This window comes from Neoarius graeffei, chromosome 4, assembly GCF_027579695.1.
Source record: "Neoarius graeffei isolate fNeoGra1 chromosome 4, fNeoGra1.pri, whole genome shotgun sequence".
In the NCBI taxonomy this organism is placed as follows: Eukaryota; Metazoa; Chordata; class Actinopteri; order Siluriformes; family Ariidae; genus Neoarius; species Neoarius graeffei.
In genome coordinates this window covers 21,983,208-22,001,710 of record NC_083572.1, presented here as the reverse complement: position 1 = coordinate 22,001,710, position 18,503 = coordinate 21,983,208, and the positions used below count along the sequence as shown (strand labels likewise).

The window sequence follows — 18,503 nt, the reverse complement described above, 5'->3', positions numbered from 1 at the left end:
ATTATAGGTGTAAACATTTGACTACAGGAGGCTTTTGTTCCAGTTCCATGAACAGATGTCTTTTGTGAATGTGGGAACCAATTTACTGAAAATGAATTAGGAAATAAATGATTCAAGTCATGGTGTCACATTGTGCTTTACAGCTCCAGGGTAATCAAGTCAATCCTTAACTTGAGTTTTAGTCTGTGTGGACTATTGCAAGTTCTCCCCTTGTTTGTGTGGGATCCCTTCAGTTTCTCCAGTTTCTTCCACCTCCCAAAACCCGCCAAGAGGTGCACTGGCTACTCTTAAATTGACCCTACGTGTGAATGTGTGTATACATGGTGCCCTGCTATGGTTTGGCATCCCATCCAGTTTATCACCCCTCACATCCAGTGTTCCTGGGATAGGCTCCAGATCCACAGTAACCCTGACCAGAATAAAACGGTTACTGAAGTTGAATGAATAAATTATCTTAAAATAGGTTAGTCTAACAATTTTTATCAACATGAAATTACTGACAAAAGACATATTTTTCTTTTCCATGTATCTTTATAAATGCAGCTACAGGAATATATAACAGTTCTGAAAGTCAGTATGTATCACAATAGCTGCCTGTCTGTAGATGGTCAACGAACGATATTTTCCTTGAGCTATTTTAAATGAAAAAGCACTCCATTCACTGGAAACACTAAGCCTGTCTGTCTCTCCCCTTTTCAGTTGAAAATGTAAGCATGTGATTACCACAGGAAAAATATTTCAGCCTGCTTTAGTTCTCTTTGGTTTCACTGGAGTCAACAACAGCAGCAGCTGATCCCTGTTTAACACCAGAGCAAGAGAGGTAAATACACTCAGATACGTTTTAAATATTGCAATATTGATTATGTAATGTATTATAAAGTGATAGTATAGTACTAGAACATGCAGAAATGAATGTCTGTTTAAATGCATTAGATGCGTGTGATGCTTGATTAATTCACCCAAACTTAGTTACTACTAATCATTAAATCATCACCATATGCACAGGTCTACAGAGGGACATCAGATCAATACAATATGGATTAGGAGTCAAAGCATTAACACGCCACTGTGACTACTTTTCCAGTTATTCTTCTTCTTCAGTTTAATATATGCATTATGTTCATCAATAATTAATATTGAACACACCATCATTGCGAACTGTGAATGACTAAACCATGATGCATACATTAAACTGAAGAAGAAGAAGACTAACTAGAAAACTGCTTTCAATTCTGCTATATTGTATTGAATTGAGCACTCTTCTTCTTTAAGCTGTTAAAAAGCTGTTAAAATGTTAAAAGTATTACACTGACATTTGATTTTCCTTCTTGGTATAGACATTCAGCTAAATTTAGCAGAAACTCCTTATAGACTTACTGATTTAATTCTATGTGCTTCTTAGAAACATATCAAAATTAAACACCTACTCTTTCATTATGTATTTAGTGAACGCTGCCTTGCAGCAGATTTTAACTACATTTTTGCATTCATTTTCAGCCTCATGAAACTTGTTGACAATGACAAAGCAATTCATTTTGTATTTTGCTTTACAGATTTGTAAAGAAAAACAGAAAACTAACTAAGATATATTCACATGTCTTTCTTGTATCATTTGTAAGGTCCCTTTTACTGAGGTTTAGTAAAAAAAGTTGCAGTATGGATAAGAAATTGGACCTATCCAGACTCACAGATGAGGAGGCCAAGCATGTGTGGGAGGTGATACAGAGAGACTTTGAACTTAGGAAGAATGAGGAGGCAAGACTTGGGTGCGTTTGACAAATCATACACTAGTATTCAGTATTCAAACACCTTTTAATTCCTCAAGCATTCCCTCTCTTTATCTTGATATCTTTGATTCAGGGATGTTAACTTAGCAACAGGCTGTAGAGCATTCCAGGGCAAGACAGCGAAGATCATGTAAAAGCAGGTCACTCCTTTCTATGAAATAGTTAGAGCAGGTCAGTGCTGAACTTATTCCCATGAGGATAATCACAGCAAAGTCACAAGGTCATATTGCTCCACAGCTCTGCCTGGGAAAACAAGGTGGTGTGAGAACTCTTCTTTTCTGTCCTCTTAACACAAGATTTTCAACCAGATTTTCTGAAAGTTATTAGAGATATAAGCTAAATTTTTCATAATCCAAAGTTTAACCCAGTGTAGAAAGGTTGCTGATGGATCAATTTGTTTTCTAGATACAGCCAGGGATTGGACTATACTGGTATAGAACAATGCTAGACCCAATCACTGTCTAGAAAATTAGTTCACTGTTACGCTTAGACATAATTAATAATATTATTTGCCATTATTCTATGCCACTCTGGTGTAGGGATGCCTTCAAATATGAATATATTTTTTCAGACTGAACAGATATGTTCAAAATAGATGCAAATACAGATACGAATAGGAGATGCACTATTGTTTTTTTTTTTCTTTCATGTCATTGAGACTAGCAATCCCATGGGATGCTTAATTAATTAATTAATTAATTAATTAATTAATTAATTAATTAATTAATTGAGCAGTTTTTAATTCCATGCAGGTGAGAGTCAGTAGTCAGATATGACGTTTGTAGAACAAACAAAGGCCATGTTCATTTACATGAACATGATGCATTTACAGCATGTATTCATTCATGCCTGAGTTTTATCTAGTGCATCCTGGGACATATTGTAAAGGTTCTATTAAAAAGAAAAACAAACAAAAACCTTCCAGTTTAAGTCATGCCTGTGTTAAAATCCAAATACAGATACAAATATCAGATATAGATACAGATGGTGACACCCCTACTCTGGTAATTCTGGGTCCTCCAGGGAGTTAAGGACTAAAATTGAGAAGGAGGACACAAAGCGAGAGCTCCTGCGCTCTCAGTCCAATCTCACTGCTTCCCACTGTATCCGCTGCCTGCATCCCTTTAAGTTCCTGGTGAACAGCAAGCGCCAATGTCTGGATTGCCATTTCCACATCTGCAAGACTTGCAGCCGATATAGCACGAAGGAGCATGGTTGGGTGTGTGATCCATGCCGCATGTCCAGGTCAGGCATGTTTCCTTTAGAGCAGAAAAGCAGGCATGTTGGAAATGGACTATTAACACTTACTATTGACTTTTTGCTCATACAGGGTCCTGAAAATTGGAACCCTGGGCTGGTATCATGACAACATACGTTCTCGTTTCAAGCGCTTTGGCAGTGCCAAAGTAATGAGGTCACTCTACAAGAGATTAAATGAAGAGGGTGAGTGCTATAAAAAGCATACTGATAGCCTGAGATGTGTCAAAATGACCTCTGACATTACTGTACTTCATTATCGTACTTTTCCATAAATGTACTAAGCCAGCATAATCACGCAAGTCATATAACTTGGGGAAAGTCTTGCAAATTCCTCAAGGATCACCTTCAAAATAATGGCCTACCCCACAAGCCTGATAGCACCATTCAGTTCATTATAAGCATTCATTGTCAGTGAGTATGAATTAGGTCAGTGACTTGTTGCTTAGTGTGAGAGCAAGAGGGTGTATCCAGAATACTGAGGCCATCACAGATCACATATTGTGCTGGTGTCTGAGTACGTTCTTTTGAGGTTATTTATGACTATCCTGCATGATCAGATGAGGTAAACAGAGAAATGGAAAACATACTTCGAATTCGTAGCAGGCAGGAGGATATTTTAGCATGACCTGAACTGACTGTAATGCTTTAAATCATCTGTGGTATCTGGGTTTTTAAAGTGTTTGAGATATATACTTGCATCACTGACCTTAAGCAATGGTTGCATAAGAACTGCCTTAAACTTAATGCTAGCAAAATGGAGGTTCTATTAGTAGGTACCAAAAGACAGGTTCTGAACTTCCCCAGTTTTACTATTGATGTTGATGGTGTGTCTATTAGTCCTTCCCAAGTTATAAAAAACCTTGGAGTTCTCTTTGACTCCACCCTTACGTTTGAACCCCATCTTAAACTAATTACTAAGAATGCTTTCTTTCACCTCCGCAATATTGCACGTCTCCGCCCTCTTCTCTTGGAAACTGATGCCAAAATGTTGGTCAATGCGGTTGTTTTTTCTCGTCTCGACTATTGCAATTCTCTCTTTTATGGTTTCCCTGGCACATTACTCAATCGCCTGCAGTACATCCAAAACTCAGCAGCTAGAGTCCTCACACTCACCAAGCGCACAGCTCACATTACTCCTGTTTTACAGCAACTGTGTTGGTTGCCAGTTATTTTTCAGATCAAATACAAAATCTTGCTTTTAACCTATAAAGCTCTTCATGGTTTCACCCCTTCCTATCTCTGTGAGCTAATTCATTTGTACTGTCCCTCCCGCTCCCTCAGATCTTCTGTCTGTGGACTTCTGACTGTCCCACGTTTTAAACTGGCATCTATGAGTGGCAGATCTTTCAGCGTTGCTGCTCCTAAACTTTGGAACTCATTACCACAATCGCTCCGTGACTGTTCCACTCTCTCTTCCTTCAAAGCTAACTTGAAAACTTTTCTCTTTACCTCACACTACTCTTCCTATTGTGGCTTTTTTTTTTTTGGTAACTCCTGTGTAAAGCGTCCTTGGGTTTGTGAAAGGCGCTATATAAATTGAACTTATTATATACAAGCATACAGTATATCCCATTACTATTTAAGATATTGAATTATTTATTTTTAATCCGAAGCATTTTATTAATATTCCCTGTACAAATGTCTTGTCTACTCTCCTGATACTGACAGCCAGTGTAATGAACTGCCCTTTAAGGATAAACAACTTCATTCAACTGTATAGCAATAACAGAATGTTTATTCCTCAGATCAGTAATGTCCTGTTGATGAGTAATATGACCAGCTGGGTTCCATAAAAAGCCTACTCTTATTAAATGTTAATGTTGGTATTGCAGCAGTTAGCATCATTTCAAGAAGGAATTAGCATTCACATTATTCCCCTTTGTTTATCCAGGTCACCGTGACGATGATGTGCAATCCATGCCTGATGTCCACAGTGAGTTGATGAACTTTTGACTAGAGCTTGAACAATGCTGTTCTAAGAGCAGTTGTTTATACCTAATAGTGACACAAGTAGAAAGGAATTAATCCAGTGTAATGTTTAGTTTAACATGATGAGTAGGCATATAATGATTCACCCAGTTCATGATTCTATTCTATTCATGATATTGGGTTCACAATTTGATTTTCTCGCAATATTTGAAAAAAAATTTGAAAAAAATGAAAATGTCGTAAACAAAAAAGCAACAGTTATTTTCCTATTCTTTATCAACTCAAATATTCCTTTTGTGAAATTTAAAAAAAAAAAAACTTTTGTATTGTATGGCTAGTGGGTGGCATGCAAACACTGAAGCAATATGACCTCAACATTTGTTACCTGGTCTTGCTATGTAATCCTCATGATGGTACAGTACATAGGTCACCAGTGTTGACAGCCATTGAATGTGCCTGCTATAAAAAGTGTATATTTCATCTGAATACAGCAGAGCACTGAGAACCACAGCACGGTAGACATTGCATTTCATGCTGAGCCTGATGGATCACTGGTTCCCGAGGTGGTCCTTTAGCCATGCAAAGGCAGTAGATGCTGCTGCCACATGACAGTCTAATTCAGCATCCAGAGAGTTTCCTACCACAACAGTTATTTTCCTATTCTTTATCAGATATTTGAAAGTCTTAACATCATTGAGTAAGATGGTGGGTTGATGGTATGGTTGTTTGGGTGGTGGTTGGTATAGTACCTCAGTCTGTTTTATATTGATAGTAATTGCTATTTGCCTCTCAGAGCCATGCCAATCTAACAGTGTTCTGACATTACAGGAGCTAAAGACAAATTTTTTGTTTGGTGTAGGATTTGAGTTTTTACTTGTATGTGGTCAACCATGGGGTGGAGATCCCACCAGATGTGGTAGTCTGGCCAGGATTAGTGAGAAACAGGCTTTGTTTACCCTTTCTTTTATCAGGGCCTCCTCAGGATTGGGGCGGGCAGTGCGTCCCTAAAAAGGGCTGCCTGGTCACCTGTGCAGGACCTTGGTTAGCTGCTGTTTGCAAATGGCAGGCTATTAATCGAAACTTTCCTTTTATTAGAAAAATGAAAAAAATAATAAATAGGCCTTTTCTTAATAAACTTTTATAAACATTTCTACTACCTGCATTTGCTTCTCTTTAGCTCTCAACAGTCTGTAAAAAGAGAACTCTGATTTCTTGTTAAGTCTATTTGTAGAGTCAATCACACAGCAGCTCTTTCCCGTTTTAGATTTGTTTTTTGTGTGGTTTTGCAGCATTAGAGCTGTGTTACTTCCGCAGTGTGAAGTCACGTGTATTCCCACTATTGCACATTATTGTGCCCTCTGTTGTCTACCAACATACTAATTACAGCTAGGAAAATCTAAGAGATTACATAGCCTGATCATCACAATTTTTAATAGATTTGTCAAATTTGTATTGTGATTTATCACCACATGATATATCATTACATACCTAAGAGTGAATAATTGTTTGATATTTAATGTTAGATGTTTACAATGGCCATGATGATGAGCATATGGGTGCAATGGAAGCTCAGCAGTATAAGCAAGTAAGCAATTTCCATTATAACCTTTTATTGTCTGCTTGAAATAAAAATATTCCTTGAATCTCATAAGAGTGTCTAATTGTTCTTCTGAAGAGTCATAAACATACCAGCATTTACACACCTTGGGGCTGATTTTAACTACAATCAACAGCGGCTCATAGATTTTAGTAAGGCAGAACAACATTAATAATGACATGCCTCAACCCAGCATATTGTCTATCAGCTCATTTTGAGAGGTTTTAGACATACTGTACCTTTGTTCAACTGTCTCTGATTCAGCAGGTGTTTCCTGATTAGCTAATAACCAGGATTGCCAAGTTGCAAAATGTCCACCTCAATTGCATCTCAAACCACATAAAAGAGCTGAAATTAGCTACCCCCCAACCATCTCTAGAAAAGGAAGACACATTTTTCTTCTTTTTCCTCTGCCTTTGTGTGGGGAAACAAGATCATTATGGTGCGCACACATTTCCAATTTACAGATATTATCCATTCTGTTAATTACTCTTTACCCTCTCCCAATCAAAATGGTTTTGTATCACCTGCACTTACACTTTACCTTTGTTTGCTTGTTTGTAACTGTATTACATTTACTTCTGAATGATTTACTATAAAAAAAAAAGTGTCATGTCAGCACTAAAGCCAATAGAACAACAAATGTGACTCTAGCAACTTGGTCATTAAATGCCTTGTTTGTTGATGTTCCTGCACTGTGTCAGGAAATAGTTCTGAAGTAAGTTTTGATTAGTATTTCATTAAAATGTTCAGCAAACAAATGCAAAATGTGACTCAAACTCATGGTCAAAGTCAGGCAGAAGTTCACATCCAGACTAGCAAAAACCATGGAACAAAAGGTCATAAACCAGAGCAACAATCATAGACAGCAAAGCCTTGATCATTTCAGGTAGGATATTACCAAGCATTACTTCACAATGACTGAAAGGCCAGAGTCTGTGCATATATAGGGTTTGAGTGTGATCAGGAACAGGTGTGTGTAATCAGAACTTCGACGGCTGAACAAGGCTGAGTAGTGGTGGGAGTTGTAGTCTGGGGCGGCCATGTTTGTAGGTTACTATGTGTTCTGAGAAGTGGAATCCGGAATGGTTTCTCCCATTGACATGACACACTGATAATATTTATAAAGCAAGCATGGGGCAGCATGATTCCTGCCTTAATGCGCCTCAATTTTTGACCAATAGATGCAATAATAACTCTATGGCGCTAAATGACGTAGTAAGTAGTAAGTAAGCCCCATGATTGCACAACATCTAGAAATATGAGCAATTCAAAGGGAACATTGACTTACTGTAAATCTGTCAAATAGCAACATTTTTAAAATCATTGGTGAACCAAAAGAGGTAATTAGTATTTCAATGTAATTTAAAATATATGGAGTTGTGAATTAGGATTTTTTGAAGAATAATTTATTGAATGGCTGATATACAGTGTCTTGCAAAAGCATTTATCCACCTTAGTGTTTGTCCTGTTTTGTCACATTACGAGCTGGAATTAAAATGGATTTTAGGGGGCTTAGCACCATTTGATTTACACAACATGCCTACCATTTTAAAGGTGTATATTGTTGTTTTATTGTGACACAACAATAATTAAGATGGGAAAAAAAACAGAAATCTGGAGTGTGCATAGGTATTCACCCCCTTTCGTATGAAACCCCTAAATAAGAACTGGTCCAATCAATTCACTTCATAAGTCACATAATTAGTTGATTAAGATCCACCCCTGTGCAATCTAAGTGTCACATGATCTGTCACATGATGTATGTATAAATCAACCTGTTCCGGAAGGACCCTGACTTTATAGCATTATGAAGTAAGCAACATGAGAATGAAGGAGCACTGCAAGTAGGGCAGAGATAAAGTTGTGGAGAAGTATAGATGTCATGCTCCACTCCAGACATCCACTCTGGAGATTACGAATCTCTCATACCAGTGCTGATCCAGATTGGGAATGACTTCATGTCTGCATTCACTTCCTGGTTTTCTCTGTTGTTATTAGGATGCAGTGCTGCAGCACAGCAACCTATGGGCTCCCCTAGGGGAGCCCATAGGTTGCAGTGCAAAGCACTGCAACTATTGTTCTTCTACGTATTTCTTCTTCTTCTCCTCTTCTTCTTCTTCTTCTTCTTCTTCCGCTTCTTCTTATTATTATTCCTACACAAATTTCGATTTCGAATAACTCAATAACCGTACGTCGCACACAGACAAACAATACATCAAAACGTGCGGCTCTATCGGACTCGCTATGATATTACTTTTCTCTACAGAATACGATTTTTTCGCGACTACCTCGCGAAAAAATCGTCCAAAAAAACCCCATTCATTTCTATGGAATTAATTGAAAAAAAAGCACTTTTTCAAACATCCACTGCTCTGGCATGCTTTCACCTAGAGACGTGATTCTAACTCAAAAACGTAGGAAAAATTCTCCTCTGTGGATCTGGCATTCAACTTTTCTGCTAGGTTCTACACTTTCGGATCAGTCCCGGCTCAAACGCCATGTGGGTTCCGGGAGAAAATCCGGCTTTTGAATGGGTGTCTATTGCGTTACACACCAGTGAGGGTCGTTAAGCTTAGAGTGTAGACAGCTTGAAAAAAAAGCTCAAACTTTCTCGCTTAAACTGTGTTTTCAGCCACAAATTTCACTCTACAGACATGATTTTCTCAAAAGTAGTAGGAAAACTTGTCCTGATTCACACAATGTGTCTACCTAAACGATAGGATTTACAGTTTTTGAATGAGAAGCCTCAAAGTGAGGAGAGCACAGGTGAGCGGCCTCACTGACTCCCATTATAAACGGGACAGAAAAGTCTCTCATTTTTAAATCGTTCTAGTGTCGTCATTTTTAACACGACAGACAAAAAAATACATCATTTTATTCAGGAGACCCTTCTAGCGCTCACTGTGAAAGAATTTTGTGAATAGCTGCTTCCGTTGTCGAGTTATTTGTCATTGTTCGAGGCCTGGTCATTCATATAAAACAGCACAAAACTCCATACCTTGTGTGTCTTAGCTCATTGACACCCATTATAAAAGTGACAGAAAAGTCTCTCATTTTTAACACTACAGACAAAAAATTACATCAGTCTATTCAGGAGACCCTTCTAGCGCTCACTGTGAAAGAATTTTGTGAATTTCTTTTTTTTTGTGAAAAACAAAAACAGCCTCGGTCGGCATGACACTTCACCTTAGCCGCCCACTTTATTAGGAACACTTCTGTTCGTACATACAAACTACATTATTTGTCATTGTTCGAGGCCTGGTCCTTCATAAAAAACAGCACAAAACTCCATACCTTGTGTGTCTTAGCTCATTGACACCCATTATAAAAGTGACAGAAAAGTCTCTCATTTTTAACACTACAGACAAAAAATTACATCCGTCTATTCAGGAGACCCTTCTAGCGCTCACTGTGAAAGAATTTTGTGAATTTCTTTTTTTTGTGAAAAACAAAAACAGCCTTGGTCGGCATGACACTTCACCTTAGCCGCCCACTTTATTAGGAACACTTCTGTTCGTACATACAAACTACAAACACTCTTCTTAGAGTTTATTTTATTTTTAAAAGGGACAGTGCACAAATTAAACATTATCCTTGTGGTAAGGACAGATGTCTGTCCCAGGTTATAGCAGTACATGCTAATTTCCGCCTGTAGTCACTTTGTTTATACTCTTGAATAGCTCTTCTTCATGACGGCTGCTGTCTCAAGCACACACATAATCATTGCATTGAAACATCATTGCAGGTCACACATTCACGGCCAGCAAACATGCGTGACCGAATTGCTTCGCGCACTGCATCCTCTCACAATTTCCCCCGGGGAATTGTCCGGTCTAGTTAAAACATTGTTCTCAGACAGGAACTTTGCCAGAACGTCTTGCTTTGCTTCTAACCATTTCTGTGCTTCTGTTATGTTTCATGGTTGTTTGCTCAAGCTCATTTTTTCTATGTCATGGTTTTTGCACTAAGGGTTATTCTAGTTAATGGTTTTTTGCACTAGGGTTTTTTTTTTGTCCAAGCATTTTTTTTTTGTCCTTGCCTGTTTCATGTTTTTGTCTAGTTTTCTAGTTTGTCATGTTTTGTCTTGTTATCTAGAATCTTTTGCCATTTGTTTTTGTCCTGTTTGTTTACCCTTGCGCCATACCCTTTTCCCTGTATTAAATTTCTATTTGATTACTGTCTGTGTTCTGCTTGTGGATCCTTCTCACCACACCTCCACGACCCCTAACAATAGATCAGGGTTGGGTTATAAAAAATATCCCAGGGAGCACCATTAAATCTATTATAGCAAAATGAAAAGGCTGTCACCACTACAAGCCTGGCAAGAGAAAGTTGCCCACCAAAACTCTCAGACCAGGGCCCTGTACTACGAACGGAGGTTAACCTACCCAGAAGTAACCCAGGGTTCCCCCGCTAAACCGGGGTTGACAAAACCTGGTTATCTTGTTTGGGGTTAAACGGTACTATGACGCCAGTTATGAAGTTGATTTGTTGAACCTGGTTTAACCTAATCAGGGTTAATGCGCGTTCACATTAAAGGGGAGGTTATCAGCGCAAATCACCACTGTTCACAATGGCACAGTCGCCGTACTTCACGGAGGAAGAATGCGCTGTCATAATGCAAAGCTACGAGGAGTTCAAAACAACATTAAGAGCAAAATCTAACACAGCGGCTGCCAATAAGGAGCGGCAAGCATGTTGGCAACGAATTGCCGATCGGGTAAATGGGTAAATGCGTAAGTACATTCTCCCCTCTACATGTTTCAGAACAGAAGTATAGGATGAGAGAAAGCTTCATGATCAATCACAAGTCACAGAAAATGGTCCTTCGATGTGGCCCCAGTCATATATAGCTTGTTTAATGTCCGAAAAATCCTGAATAAAATTTGGTATGGTAAATTCATGGAGTAGCCTACTTAAGCTGATATGTGCACAGAGTCACATGAATTAGGATGACTGACTGTTCAGTCCCTTTGACTAAGTTGGTGTATGTCCTGTGAACATTTCAGAGGCAACAGCAGTGCCAAACGCACCTGGCAACAGGTGAAAATGAAATAAAAACATCATTCATAATGGTGTGTGTGTGTGCGCGTGCAAGCAAGCATTCATTTGCCTTTTATTTATTCAAGTTTTATCTGTTTGCCTAATAGTTCAAATTGTTTTGTATATAGTTTATAATGTTGTGTGATATTAATGATAATATTGTGGGAAAACTACTTTGCACGGACGTTCATTTAATTTATTCTATCGTCATTTTGTTTGTTCTATTTTTGTGTATTTTATTTATCTGTTTGTCTAGTTGTATCTATTTTTCTAATAATATATTTTTTGCATTAATAGTTTGTTTTTTCCTATTAAAATAATCGTGTTCTTGTTATAACTTTATCTATTTATCTGACTGTTTAGTCGTATCTATTTTTGTTACAATTTCAATATTTTTAATATAGAAAGTTTGTTTTTTTCTATTAAAATGTTCTTGTGTGATAACTAGTTCTTGTGTTATATTTATTGTAGTTGTATCTATTTTGTATCTCAGACTTAAATATTTTTGTAAAACAAGTGTTTTTCTATAAAATATTCTTGCGTTCTTGGTAACTATGTTCTTGAGTGGGTTCTTTTTTTTTTTTTTTTACAGAAAAGCCGTTCTGCATGGACATTCATTGAAGCCCTCATTGTTTTTTAATGGTTATTTATGAGCGTTTAGGGGTTACAATAATGTAAGTCTAGGTTGCTTTATATAAAAGGTATGTCCAGAAATATTGATGTCACCGTCTAAGCAGAGGGATCTGGCTTCTTTAGACGCTGTCTTCTTAAAACTGAATAAATATTTAAAAAGAGCCAAATGAGCCAGTCTTTTGAACGGCTCTTTTCAAAGAACGGATCACAAAGATGCGGATCCCATCAAAGAGTCATAAATCCCATCTCTAATCTGCGCTCCGATATCGCACAGGTCATCCAGGTATGCTGGCATTGTCTCTAGAGGAAATGTCGGTGGAGAGGTGGTGTTTAAAAAGGATGTGGTTAATCGGAAACCTCGGGTTAACCAAGAACATAACCTGAGACGAGCAGGTTTGAGATGCAGCGCAAGTTGCCATGGCAGCATACCTCGGTTTGAACATAGCCAACTTTCATAGTATGGGTTAATCGGGAAGTTACGCTGCACGTGATCAAGTTACTCTCGAAGTTACCCTGGTAAGCCAGAAAACCCACTTCGTAGTACAGGGCCCAGGTGAGGAAGGCATTAATCAGAGATACACCAAAGATAACACTGTGGATCTTTGCAGCTCCTTCAGCGGAGATGGGAGTATCTGTCCATAGGACCACTTTAGGCCGTACACTCCACAGAGTGGCGCTTTATGGAAGAGTGCCCAGAAAAAAAGCCATTGCTTAAGAAAACATGTTTGGAGTTTGCCCAACAGCATGTGGCAGACTCCCCAAGCACATGGAAAAAGAGTCTCTGGTCAAATGAGACTAAAATTGATCTTTTTGGCCATCATAGGAAATGCCATGTATGGTGCAAATCCCACCCCCTAAGAACACCATTGCTACAGTGAAGCATGGTGGTTGCAGCACCATGCTGTGAAGATATTTTTCATCTGCAGGGACAGGAAAGATGGATGGCACTAAATACAGGGCAATTTTGGAGGAAAACCTGTTTGAGTCAGCCAGAGGTTTGAGATTGGGATGAAGGTTCATGTTCCTACAGGACAATAACACTAAGCAAGCTACTGCTAAAGCTACACTGGAGTGGTTTAATGGGAAACATTTAAATTTCTTGGACTGGCCTAGTCAAAGCCCAGAGTTCAAGCTAACTGAGAATCTGTGGCATAACTTGAAGAATACTGTACACCAATGCAACCCATCTAACTTGATGTTGGAGCAGTTTTGCCTTGAGGAATGGGTAAAAATCCCAGTGGCTAGATGTGCTAAGCTAATAGAGACATACCTCAAGAGGCTTGCAGCTGTAATTGCAGCAAATGGTGACTCTAAAAAGTATTGACTTAAGGGGGGTGAATATCTATGCAATCTAGAAAATCTAGATTTCTGTTTTTTCATCTTAATTACCTCCGCCAAGGAGGTTATGTTTTCGGTAGCATTGGTTTGTTTGTTGGTTGGTTGGTTGGTTGGTTGGTTGGTTGGTTTGTCTGTTAGCAACATTACGGAAAAAGTTATGAACAGACTGCTCTGAAATTTTTTCCAGAGGTGTGACTGGGCACAAGTAACAATCCATTAAATTTTGGGGGTGATCCGGATCACCTTCTGGATCCCGGATTTTTTTAAAGGATTCTTGGCGGAGGTCTGCGCTCTCCGAGCGCTTTTCTAGTTATTGTTTGTGTCACAATAAAACAATTTTCACCTTTAAAGTGGTAGGCATGTGGAAATCAAATGGTGCTAACCCTCCAAAAATCCTGACTTTTCCAAGACATTGAATTATATATATGGCAGAGCTAAACTTTACTTTTTTTTGTACATAATTTGTGAGTGACTACTTTATAGGTTATAGCTTCACAGTGAAGCTGGACTGACCTGTACTAGCTCATGGCTATTTGCACTCCCTTTAGTTTGCAAGCTTTTATGCTTGTACTTATCTTTATATTAACTTATAGAAATAATGTGGAATGATTAGATAACCTTTCATTATGTTGCAGTAAACAAACATAATTTCACATTTATGTACTGAAACCATATGTAAATATGCAAGTTTCATTCCATCTCTGTCATTGTGATATGAAAGTGGTTTCTGAAGGGCTTCCTAGTTTATTAAACAAATACATTAAATACTTTGTGTTTTGTCCCACTAACTTCCACGAGATTCGAAAGACGAAACGTCTACTCTCTGTCCACCCTATGGACCTGGAAATAGATGAGCATGGCAGCCATTCCCGGCGACATTCTATGCAGGCAAGAGCGCTCTTTAATTAATGCCTCCTTCAAATGTGAGCCTGATTTTCATAATTTATTTTTCCATCTTTCAGTATATACAAGATGAGCATGGAAAGCTGCGGAATGATTTGGAATACAGTGCTGACATGTACCATCACCATCACCGCTTGAATCGGAGGAAGAGTCTGGATCGTTTCTCACGGCCAGGTCAGTGAGAAGTCTCTTTCTTTCTCTCTCTCTCACACACACACACACACACACACACACACACATCATTCCTTAGAATTATATAATGAATGATACATTATGAAGTTATTATCTCATCTCATTATCTCTAGCCGCTTTATCCTGTCCTACAGGGTTGCAGGTGAGCTGGAGCCTATCCCAGCTGACTACGGGCGAAAGGCGGGGTACACCCTGGACAAGTCGCCAGGTCATCACAGGGCTGACACATAGACACAGACAACCATTCACACTCACATTCACACCTACGGTCAATTTAGAGTCACCAGTTAACCTAACCTGCATGTCTTTGGACTGTGGGGGAAACCAGAGCACCCGGAGGAAACCCACACGGACACGGGGAGAACATGCAAACTCCACACAGAAAGGTCCTCGCCGGCCACGGGGCTCGAACCCGGACCTTCTTGCTGTGAGGCGACAGCGCTAACCACTACACCACCGTGCCACCCTGAAGTTATTATATAATGAATAAATTGAAGTCATTGAAAAACATTATGGGCTATGCTGTCATAATAATAATCACCATTAGGGCATTGTCATTTGGCCCAAAACAATGTGGAGTTATTTGCCATTACTACCTTGAAGTTGATTATTTTCCAATAACAGTACTTTTCAAAATGTTTTATTTCTCTTATACCATAGCAATTTACCAATGACAGGAAATTATTTTTTTTAAAGATATTTTTTGGGCTTTTTTTCACCTTTATTGGATAGGACAGTGTAGAGACAGGAAATGAGCAGGAGAGAGAGACAGGGAGGGATCAGGAAATGATCTCAGGTCGGAATTGAACCCGGGTCCCCGGATTTATGGTATGGTGCCTTAGCTACCTGAGCCACAATGTCCCCAGGAAATTGTTATTAATCCATCCATCCATCCAATTTTTTTGCTGCTTATCTGGGTCCAGGTCACGGGGGTAGCAGCCTAAGCAGAGCAGCCCAGACTTCCCTCTCCCTGGCCACCTCCAGCAGCTCTTCCAGGGGAGTTCCAAGGCGTTCCCAGGCCAGCTGAGAGATATAATCTCTCCAGCATGTCCTGGGTCTGCCCCAGGGTCTCCTCCTGGTGGGGCATGACCAGAGAACCTCCCCTGGGAGGCGTCCAGGGGGCATCCTAACAAGGTGCCCGAACTACCTCAATTTGACTCCTTTCGATGTGGAGGAGCAGCAGTTCTACTCTGAGTCTCCCGAATGACCAAGCTTCTCACCCTGTCTCTAAGGGAGAGCCCAGCCATTTTGATTGCTTGTATCTGCGATCTCATTCTTTTGGTCACTACCCACAGCTCGTGACCATAAGTGAGGGTGGGAATGTAGATGGACCAGTAAATTGAGAGCTTTGCCTTTTGGCTCAGCTCTCTCTTTACCACAACAAACTGGTTTAGCATCCACATCACTGCTGACGCTGCCCCGATTGGTCTGTCCAACTCCTGCTCCCCCCTACCCTCACTCTTGAACAAGACCCCGATATACTTAAACTCCTCCACTTGAGGTAGCAACTCCCCCCTGACCTGAAGTAGGCACTCCACCCCTCTCTGGCTGAGCACCATGGCCATGGACTTGGAGGTGCTGATCTTCATCCCAGCCACTTCACACTCGGCTGCAAACCATCCCAGCACATGCTGTAGGTCACAGATTAATGAAGCCAACAGGACCACATCCGCAAAAAGCAGAGACACAATCCTGATGCCACCAAACTAGACACCCTCCACCCCTTGACTGTGCCTAGAAAAGCTGTCCATAAAAGTTATGAACAGAACCGGTGACAAAGGGCAGCCCTGGTGGAGTCCCACATGCACTGGGAATGAGTCCGACTTACTGCCGGCAATGCGAACCAAACTCCTGCTCCAGTCATACAGGGTCCGAATGACCCATAGCAGTGGGCCCCGAACCCCATACTCCCGAAGCAGCCCCCACAGGGCACCACAAGGGACATGGTCGTAAGCCTTCTCCAGGTCCACAAAACACATGTAAATCCATTAGACAAACTCCCATGCACTCTCCAGTATCCTTGCAAGGGAAAGAGATGGTCCAGTGTTCCATGACCAGGACGAAAACCGCATTGTTCCTCCTGAATCCGAGGTTCGACTATCAACTGGACTATCCTCTCCACCACCCCAGTCTGCCAATCCAGAGGCACTGTCCCCAACCTCCATGCAATGTTGAAGAGGCATGTCAGCCAAGACAGCCCATCGACATCCAGTGCCTTCAGGAACTTAGGACGAATCTCATCCACTCCCAGAGTCTGGCCACCAAGGAGCTTTTTAACCACCTCACCAACCTTAGCCCCTGTGATGGCCGAGTCCTCCCAAGCACCCTCAGTCTCTGTGTCCTCCTTGGATGACATGAAGGTGGGATTGAGGAGATCCTCAAAGTATTCCTCCCACCATCGGATGATGTCCCCACTGTAAACAGTCAGGACAGAGCACTGCTTCCCCTTCCTGAGCTGCTGGACAGTTTGCCAGAATCTCTTCGAGGCTGACTGAAAGTCACTTTCCATGGCCTCACCAAACTCCTCCCACACCCGAGATTTTTGCTTCAGTGACCACCAGAGCTGCATTCCACTTGGCCCGTCAGTATCTGTCAGCTGCCTCTGGAGACCCATAGGCTAACCAAGCCTAATAGGACTCCTTTAGCTTGACAGAGCCCCTCACTGCAGGTGTTCACCACTGGGTTAGGGGATTATCCCCACGACAGGCAGCTCCACATGACTGCCGCAGCTCCACATGGCTGCCTCAGCAATGGAGGTACGGAACATGGTCCACTCAGGCTCAATGTCCCCATCCTTCCCCGGTATGCAGCTGAAGCTCTTCAGGAGGTGGCAGTTGAAGATCCTACAGACAGGAGCCTCCACCAGATGTTCCCTGCATACCCTCACTACACATTTTGGGCTTACCAGCTCTGTCCAGCCTCCTCCCCGCCATCTGATCCAGCTTGCCACCAGGTAGTGATCAGTTGACAGTTCTGCTCCTCTCTTCACCCAAGTGTCCAAGATGTATGGTTGAGGATCAGATGAAATGACTACAAAGTCAATCATCGATCTACAGCCTAGGGTGTCCTCGTGCCACATGCACTTATGGACACCCTTATGCTCAAACATGGTGTTCATTATGGCTAAACCATGCATGGCACAGAAGTCCAACAACAGAACACCACTCGGGTTAAGATCAGGCAGGCTGTTCCTCCCAATCACACCCCTCCAGGTCTCACTGTCATTGCCCACATGAACATTGAAGTCCCCCAGTAAAACAATGGAGTCCCCTCATGGTGCACTGTCTAGCACCCCACTCAAGGACTCCAAGAAGGCTGGGTACTCTGAACTACCATTTGGCGCATAAGCGCAAATGACAGTCAGAGACCATTCCCTGACTTGAAGACGCAGGGAAACGACCCTCTCATTTACTGGGGAGAACTCTGATGTTAGCGCACTAAACTGGGGGGCTACCAACAGCCCCACCCCTGCCTGGCACTGCTCACCCTTGGCAACTCCAGCATGGAAGAGAGTCCAACCTCTCTCCAGGAAATTGGTTCCAAAGCCCAAGCTATGCGTTGAGGTGAGCCCAACCTAGTCAGTACCTCTCAACCTCACACACAAGCTCAGGCTTCTTCCCCACCAGAGAGGTGACATTCCATGCCCCAAAAGCCAGTTTTGTCAGTCGGGCATCAGTATGCCAGGGCCTCCACCTTTGGCTGCCACCTGATCCACAATGCATCTGACCCTTATGGCACCTCCTGCAGGTGGTGGGTCCACAAAAGAGTGGTTCCATGTTGCTCATTTGGGCTGGGCCCAGCTGGGCCCCATGGACATA

At 41.1% G+C, this 18,503-nt stretch overlaps 1 protein-coding gene across 4 annotated transcripts in view; it reads left to right on the top strand.

Annotated features, from left to right (window-relative positions):
• Positions 1-736: 736 nt before the first annotated feature.
• mlpha (melanophilin a) overlaps positions 737-18,503 on the top strand; it is a 35,890-nt gene continuing 18,123 nt past the window's right edge. For 3 of the 4 annotated variants that reach the window (XM_060919018.1, XM_060919017.1, XM_060919020.1), the window contains exons 1-8: positions 737-820; positions 1,620-1,766; positions 2,811-3,032; positions 3,118-3,230; positions 4,939-4,980; positions 6,500-6,561; positions 14,389-14,478; positions 14,553-14,667. In XM_060919018.1, the coding sequence (XP_060775001.1) occupies positions 1,657-1,766; positions 2,811-3,032; positions 3,118-3,230; positions 4,939-4,980; positions 6,500-6,561; positions 14,389-14,478; positions 14,553-14,667 (754 nt within the window). In that variant the 5' untranslated portion in view covers positions 737-820; positions 1,620-1,656. The remainder of the gene's footprint in view (positions 821-1,619; positions 1,767-2,810; positions 3,033-3,117; positions 3,231-4,938; positions 4,981-6,499; positions 6,562-14,388; positions 14,479-14,552; positions 14,668-18,503) is intronic. The other variant, XM_060919019.1, reaches the window with a different exon arrangement.